Raw genomic sequence first — 8,563 nt, 5'->3', positions numbered from 1 at the left:
TATATATGTGTGTGTGTGTGTGTGGCCATTCAAATGCAAGAACATTTGAAGGAAATGCTTGCATTCACATGCCACCGACACAGCCTGCACGTGGTGAATTACATTTTAATGAGCTTCTAATTTTAGGGAGTCCGTTTGTAATAATAATAGACTTGATGAATATTTATGTTCCTTGTTTGAAGTTCAGCAATACAGAGTAGGGGAGGGAGAAAAAAAACCCGGAGATAGTACTGTATAAATCCGGCGAAATGGCTGTCAGACCCGCACCCCTTCAGCCGCTCTATGACCTAAATAAACCGAACATTTTATTATTATTATTATTATTTTGACTGACGACGTCTGCTCTCTGACATAACATACACACACACACATACACATACACACACACACACACGCTCACGGTGGGTGGTTTCTGAAAACCACTTTACATATCGGTGAGAGGGGATCGAGGTTATATTTTAATGCATGTTTTGGTTTCTTACTTCGAGAGAGGAAAAAAACAGCAGAAATGATCTGCATTACAAATGATGGCAGAAAAACGCGACGTCCATTCATCTTACCCATTGTGCCGCCGATGCCTGAGCAGAAACACCGCGGTGTGTAAGTCCTTGCGGTGTGAGTGAGAGTCCGCAGCTCCCGCAGCTCCCGCAGCCTCCCGCTCCCAAACAGAAGAACCTGCTCCGACCTTCAGCACCGCGGACAGCTCCTGCCGCCTCCTTTTTTTTTTTTTTCCTTTTCCGCCCCCCCCCCCTTAACTGAAGGTTAAACTCAAATCGACCTAGTTCGATTAGACAAAAGCGCCTATAGTTCTAAATGTAGTGTGATGACGAAAAATTAAAAAAAGAAAATAATACTAATAAAAATAAAATAAATACATCCGAGCCGGTGGGTCCGAGCAGAAAACGTAGAGTGCGCCGTCCTGAGTGCTGCTGGAAGCCCCAAACCAGCCGAGGCTTCGCGGCGTCGGCGGTCCGTGCCGTAGTGGACGTGTCTCCGCTCGGTTCCTCTCCGCTCGCGCTCTCCAACGGACAGACGTGGAAACGCGCTTAGCGGCGGAGCACCGTCTGCCGCTCCGTCCGCTTTTCACAGAAACACTTTGCGTAATTGCAGACTCAGTCTGTGCTGTTAATGTCGTTTATTCCCCCCCCCTCCAACAAATCATGAATGACCGTCACTGCTTCCATTGGTCGTTTCGCGTCATGCTGCCAGTTATTTACAGATAGCCAGCAGATCCAAACTTGTGGAGGAAACTTTGGTAGATAAAAGAAAAAATCCTGCAATTATTGCGTTTCAGGGGGTTTCCAGTTTAAGGGCAGCACGGTGCTGGTGGTAGTAAAGCGGCTTCTTAAAATACACACAAATGGTTTTAAGTTGCATCCAACTAGGTATAAAATTATGACCACTGACAGGTGACGCATAATGCAACACTTTCATCTCCATAACCAACTAGTATGTGTCCTCTTTCCATCCCCAACGCACAGGGGATGGAAAGAGGACACATATATTAGGTTATTAGCTGAGCAATTTGTCCTAGACGTTGTTGTGTGCGAAACAGAAAACATGGAAAACACAAGAATTTGAAGGAATTTAGCAAAACGTCAGCATGTATTGGCTGGATAATTCACAAACTGAAGAGTTTGTGTTCCTGGTCTACAAAGCTCACTGTCTATCAAAACGGATCCAAGGAGGGAACAGTGATGACCTGCCTGAAGGGAGCGGTGCACCAAGTGCAGTCTTACGGCCAACTTTCGATATTTAAAAAGGCTTACTTGCTCGATTCCGATTTTGGTCTAAAGTTTCTAAATATACTGACAAAGTTGGTAAATCAAAAACCACCAATCAAAAAAAAAAAATCTACAAATGTAGGTCATTATCTATTTCTATTTCCAAGTTAACATCAATATTTTTTTTCCAAGCAAATAAACACCAAATCCACAGAACATAAATGTGTAACATAAACATAACATAAACATAAACATAAATCTATCCATCTATAAATTATCTTCCACTTAACCTGGGTTTGGGTAACAGGGCCAACAGCCTAAGCAGAGAAGGGCAGACTTCCCTCTCTCCAGCTGTTAGGGTCAGCTCCTCTCCAATCTCAAGGTGTTCCCAAGTCAGCTGAGAGACACGGTCCCTCCAGCGTGACCTGAGTCTTCCTCTGGGGATCCTCCCGGTGGGACGTGCCCAGAACACCTCACCAGGGAGGTGTCCAAACCAGATGCCCAAGTCCCCTCAACTGTCTCCTCTCGATGTGGAGAAGCAGCAGCTCTACTCGAAGTCCCTCTTGAATGACGGAACTTCTCACCCCATCTCCTAGGCTGAGCCCAGACACCGTGCGGAGGAAACTCATGTCAGTCGCTTTTATGTCTTCTTTCAGTCACTACCCACAGCTCGTGACCATAAACGAGTGGGAACATATTGACTGGTAAATCGAGTTCTTTCTTCCCCACAACACACTGGTACATCCTCCTTGTCACTGTAGACGTCGTACCAATCCATCTATCGACCACCTGCTCCATCTTTCCCAAGACTCTGAGATATTTATATTCCTCCATTTCGGGCAGGACCTCCTCTCTGAGCCAGAGAGGTCACTCAAGACACATGGAGGTACCGATTCTCATCCCGACTGCTTCACACTCTGCTGCAAACTATTCTTGCGAAAGCTGTAGGTGTTGAAGCCAATAGGCAAACATCATCTGCAAAGAGCAGAGACGCAGTACTAAGGCTACCAAAACACATCCCCAGAAATAATAATTTGGTACGATGACCCACCAAAAACCTCCAACCAAAAACAATAGTAGGCTGCTAAGTGTAATAATCTTACACTTAGCAGCCTGGCATCCTCTCTCAAATACACAAGATGAAAACAGTGCAGTTGAATTCTGTGGTTGTTGAAATTCAAGCTGCTATAGCCATGTTTTACCAAGTCTAAATACAGGTTACAAACTCTTATCTTCATCATTTCTTTAAATGACTGCTTATTATTGTATAGAACAATAGTTCTTTTTTTTCCCTTTTTTACAAAAATAAAGATGAAATGTTTTGTCAAATTACCACAATTAAAAAAATACTGTAGCCCTTCCACTACTGCTTCAGGGGCAAATGGAGTACCATACTGTAGCAACCAACTTTTACAAACTTTTCCACATTTTGACAGTTGTAATGTGATAAAAAAAAAATTATCACTAACCAAGCCTTTGACATTTTTATCTTTTATTTTAATTTTAAACATATATATATATCCTGAAATAGATTGAAATATGTAGCTGAAACATGATTAAAATGTGAAAAGGGTTCTTGGGTTGGGAATAAGTTTGTAAGGCAGCATCTTCAACAGCAGACAGACCTCAGAGTTTCTGAGTCTGAGGTCTGTCTGTCAGCAGAAACTTCGGGTCAACGCAAGATATTCTGAATATTAGTGAATTTATGGTCGTATAATGCAATCAAAATGAATACATTTAACATGGCCAGTTAAAATCAATTCAGCAGACCCCTCATCTTTCCCTGTACCACCAATTTCACAATCAGCTCCTGTACAATGTATCGCATGCCGATGCAGCATCCAGAGCTCAGCTAGCTGCCGCTGACACAAAGACTTGTGAATATTCAATAGCGTTTCACAGAACAAGATCTCTCTCGCCACTGCTGTCTCCATCTGTGGTAGAGCGAAAGAGTAGACGGATGGAAAAAGAACGGATTTCACCACCACCACCTATTTCACTGACACACAAGCTTTTAGACAAGATTGCGGCACACAAAAAATGTGTTCCTTTGTCGGCCCCAGCGTAAACACAGCATCCGTCCATCTGCGGCCACAAGAGCCCTTGCACAAAACGAGATACATTTTATATCACAGCGGCCCTGACGTGTTAATAATATATGGGAGTTATCTTACGAAGCTATTGCGCGCCTGTCTTTCTGAGGAATGTAGAGTTCACAAATTCATAACGTCCACTTCTGCGTAAAAAGCTTTCCGTCTCAGCAAACTCTTTGTGCCACTAGCTGACCCTGTCTCCAAAACTTCTGCATCCAGGAGTTGCACTGCTTTCCTAGCAGTGCAGAGTCAAGTATTCCTTCTGTATTATACTGTCACGCTCAGTTAAAATTGAGTATGTGGCGTATTTGCTGTAACACAGACCACTAATGGAGCTCCTTCCTTGCCCACAGCAATCACCATGTATGCATAAAATGCTTTGAATTTGTATTAAAGGGGCAGTATTACGTGTTTTCCAGCCACATAGCGTCATTTTTACAGCATAATCAAGTAAAAATGACGCCGTTATAAAAATGCTGCATATATCACATGGCTTTTAAAAAAAAGGTGCAATTTAATGCCTTGAAATTGGGCCTCTGTTTCTTTAAAAACTCCTGCTCTTTCTGAAACTCCGCCTTCAGGAAGTCAACGCAACATGGCTCCTCTATTAACCTTTAACAACGTTTTTACCAGCATTGCACTGAGAAGTAGCTCCTATAATGAGCTAGGCTGATGCTCAGTTCCTCAGTTCAATTAGGTGTTTGCTAATTGCTGCTGGCTAGTCTGAAGGAGCTGAGTGGGGGAGTCACGGAGGAGAGGGCTGCTCTGTGCGGCGGAAACTCGGTAACTGCAGCTCTGAGCCTGCGAAGGCGGAGCTAGGTCCACCCTGACGTTTTGCACAACTGAACAGTTGCCACGGGAGATGAAAGGATTTCCCAAATATGCATGAAAGAATCAAGACAACACTCCAGGTATGTTTTTGACAAGGGAATAACATTATAGCATGATGTAAAGCTCAAAAAAGTCAACTGAAATGGTCTGCATGGTGAGGTAACAGATGTGACAGGGAGGCAGGGCAACAACAGGTAAGTGGGTACAACTAGAAGCTCATGTCCTAACCTATCAGGCACAGCCTGTGAAGTCCATCGTCAGCCTGCTGCCACTGTTATTACTTATTACTCAACACCATCTGCACAGAACAGTAACCGATCTCCCTGCTATTATAATCCAGAGGATGATGGACAGCCATACAGCTGGAGGTTTGGCATCAGGGGCACGAGCAGGATGGGGTTATGTCTCTGTCTTTCTGCTGCTCTAATATTTCAGAGGACCCTGATCATGTGTATTTAAACGTATCGTAAATGCCGTTTAGCAAAAGAAAAAATAATTTAAAAGTCAGATTTCAAAGAAATTAAGAGTGAATCGTTACATTTTAAAATTGTTACATACCCAGATGAACATTCACCAGCCAAATGATCCACATCTAGTTATGAAATATGACAGAAATAAAGATGGTAAAGCATAGAGAAAGTGATGGAAGTGGCACGATAATCAAATTGTTACATCATTTTACCAAAGCAGAATCTACAGCAGCTCCACGTGCCAAACGATGGTTATGACAGTTAACTGGTCTTGCTTAGCTTCAGGAAATAAAGCAGTGAAACAACTGAAAACACAAGGGACAGCGTTGTTGCCAACTTAATGACTTTATCGCTATACTTAGCCACGTTATAAACCCCTCCGGTGGCTTTTTGTCGTCTTCCGCAAACAGCCAACAGTAAGAACAGAAAGACTAATTTCAGTTTGTGTTCCCCACACTGCAAAATAAATAACATGTGCAAAGCTAAGAAACGCTATCACACGTTGGAGCCAATAGGAAAATTCAACCGCAGCGCACACCGTTCGACCCAAAGAGGGCAGCACTGAGACGGTTTTGCGGCCAAATATTACAAAATCAAACTTGGACAAAAGCATAAAAATATCTCCCTTAAATCCTATTTAGACATTTATTTGAAAAAAAAGTTGATTTAGGGTTTAGTTACCTTTTAACATGTCTTTTCCTGTTTATGAAGGAATTTTTTGTTTTTTCGTGTTCTCCAAGTATTATGTAGTTTAGCAAAACAAAATAAAAAAGAACAGACTCACAGTTGAGACTAGTACTTTGATTCCAATCAATCATGGCTGCTGAATGTGTATTTAGTCACACCACGGCATATCACAGTGCTCGTTTTCAGATGAAGTCCAAACAAACAGAGAAATGTTCGCTAACCACTTTGTCCTCCTGTTGCAATTCCATGAGAGCAGGAATGCAGCAGAGAGAAGGAGCAGGGATACAGACGGGAAGGAGGGGGGGAGGTGAGGGAGGAAGAGTGGGAAAGACGGGGAGAAACAACAGACCGTGAGCGTCACCAGATCCTGGGAGCACTGTCACATATTCCAAAAAGCAAAGGGTCGCATGGGACAAAATAAAACACCTGTTTTTTTTACATTTAGCTAGTGCAAAACTAAAATCTCTGGGTTAGTCTGTGGAAAAGGTTTTGCATCAGTAAGCTGCACAGGGAGTGCTGCATTTAAAAGAAAGCATAAAGTAATGTTCTTTAATCAGAGCAGCAGTGGAGAGTGAGTTCCCTCTAGTGGTGAAACAGCATTAATACAAGCCATATGGTTTCTCGCACAGCTATTCATATTCTGTGTAAGTTTTCCTATTTTGTCACATTTCAAGAGCAAACTTCTGAGTATTTCTTTTATGGTTTTATGCAGTAGACACAAATGTTTATGATTTTCACTTTTTTTTTTTTTTACAAATAAAACTCTGAAAAGTGTGGCATGCCTGTGTGTTCTGCACACTTACTCTGATATCCCAAAATAAAATTCAGTGCAAACAATTGTTTTTAAATGCAGGAGACAGTAACTATTAGTCATTCACTCCACAAGCTATCAAACCAAGTGGGGTGGGAGGGGTCAGGGGGTGTGGGGGGTAACAAACTTGAGAAAGGAGGTTCCTGCGAACGTCTATATGAGGAGGAAAAACAGAAACTCACCATTCCCAGCATGAAAAATGGTAGCGGTAGCATCATGCTGAGGGGATGCTTTCCTTAACGGGGACAGGGGAAAGGTTTCAGAGTTCAGAGTTTTAAAACAGGTGGGGCTAAATTCAGGTCAATCCTGGAAGAAAACCTGCTGACGCCAGCAAAAGAGTTCACAACGGAGTGGAGAAGTGAACTCCAGTGGGGACGTTGCCATGAGAACGCAGCCAGAGCTGCAACGGGATAGTTTGTCTGTCAAAGTTCAGGGTTCAATAGACTTGACAATCAGTGGCCAGGCCTAAACCTCCATGCTCACAGATCACATCCGACACATCTGACTGACCTTGAACTATTTTGCAAAGACAAAACGCACATAAATGTCAGTTTCCAGAAATGAAAAACGGGTGGAGCAAAATCCCAGCTGTAATTGCAACAACAGGTGGCGCTATAAAGTATAAACTAAGGGGAGTTGAATGCAAATTCAAATACATGCAACACTTTTCAGTCGTTTATTTGTCAGAATAAAATAAAATCATGTATTGTATTTTTTTTCTCACTTCATAATGAAGTTTCACATCAGTGAAATACAGAGTTTGTGAATGTAACATGACAAAATATATTTTTTTTAAAGTTGAAGGAAATTTTATAAAATAGAGAAATTCTTTTTGAATCCCTCATCAGAAATAATAAAGAATCAGAACGCCTAATGTCTCACAGCGGATTAAACAGGATTCAACTGCAAAGTTGAAGACATTAATGTGTGTGACTGACTGTTTGCTGTGTTTTGCTTGTGGTAGAGGTGCAGTGGTGGTGGGGCTGGGTGTGTGTGTGTGTGTGTGTGTGTGTGTGTGTGCGCGTGCGTGCGTGCGTGCGTGCGTGCGTGCGTGCGTGTGTGTGTACGTTACCTTGTTTGACCGCAGAGACACTCGTCCTCCGCACCTAGCACAGAATTTCGTTTGGCAATATGAACAGATGTGACCGCAGCCGTCAGCAAATTTCGTCTTGTGGCAAATTCCACAGGTCGGGGCTTCGCTCTTTTGGTCCTGAGCTGGCTTAGTCTCCTCCCCCATCTTCTTAACCTGGTCCTTATACGATTCAAACTGCTGGTGTAACTTCCTGCCAGCGCATAGAAAAGTAAAACACAAAAACCAGGTTAGAAAATCTAATTGGAAAAGCGGAAAACTGGATGACTCGTATACCTAAAACATCAGGACCACCACGCCGTATCACCAAATGACAGAATTTTTTTAACCATTTTTTTAACCCTTTTCATTTATTTAATTCCATTAAGTATTTCATATACCGTATATTCCGCACTATAAGGCGCCTTAGCATTATAAGGCGCATAGAATAGACGCTACAGTAGAGGCTGGAGTTACGTTATGCATCCACTAGATGGAGCTGCACTTCAGGGAATGTCAACAAAACAGTCCGACTCCGGTGGGCGAGGAGAGCCTTCCGGCTGGGCCGGGGCGTGGCCGAACGATGGTCACCCTTCTCCATTCGCGCACAGCATGTTCGTGGAGAACGTGGTGCTAAATGACCTGCAGAAGACCTGATTCCAGACGGTACGTAGATAAGTCAGTCAAACTTTATTAACAGACCAGCGTTCTGACAACTATTGCCCAGCATGCACCGCGCGCTTCTTCTTCTACGGGCGAAAAGTCGGCGGCTGCTGCTTACCGTAGTTGCTAGACCTGTTGTGGCTCAATATTGGTCCATATATAAGGCGCACCAGATTATAAGGTGCACTGTCGGCTTTTGAGAAAATTGAAGGTTT

The 8,563-nt window shown here is 43.0% G+C and overlaps 1 protein-coding gene across 26 annotated transcripts in view; it reads right to left on the bottom strand.

Annotated features, from left to right (window-relative positions):
* rims2a (regulating synaptic membrane exocytosis 2a) overlaps positions 1-8,563 on the bottom strand; it is a 160,578-nt gene that overhangs the window by 120,578 nt on the left and 31,437 nt on the right. For 16 of the 26 annotated variants that reach the window (XM_017309469.1, XM_017309463.1, XM_017309459.1 and 13 more), the window contains 2 exons: positions 7,689-7,899; positions 6,027-6,038 (listed from right to left, as the gene is read on the bottom strand). In XM_017309469.1, the coding sequence (XP_017164958.1) occupies positions 6,027-6,038; positions 7,689-7,899 (223 nt within the window). Of the gene's footprint in view, positions 1-560; positions 1,051-6,026; positions 6,039-7,688; positions 7,900-8,563 lie in introns of those variants that run through there. The other 10 variants (XM_017309460.1, XM_017309465.1, XM_008431854.2 and 7 more) reach the window with 2 other exon arrangements.

The sequence above is a fragment of the Poecilia reticulata genome, linkage group LG16, assembly GCF_000633615.1.
Source record: "Poecilia reticulata strain Guanapo linkage group LG16, Guppy_female_1.0+MT, whole genome shotgun sequence".
Taxonomy (NCBI): Eukaryota; Metazoa; Chordata; class Actinopteri; order Cyprinodontiformes; family Poeciliidae; genus Poecilia; species Poecilia reticulata.
The sequence above is the reverse complement of the archived record's forward strand: the minus strand, read 5'-3'. Positions and strand labels throughout refer to the sequence as shown.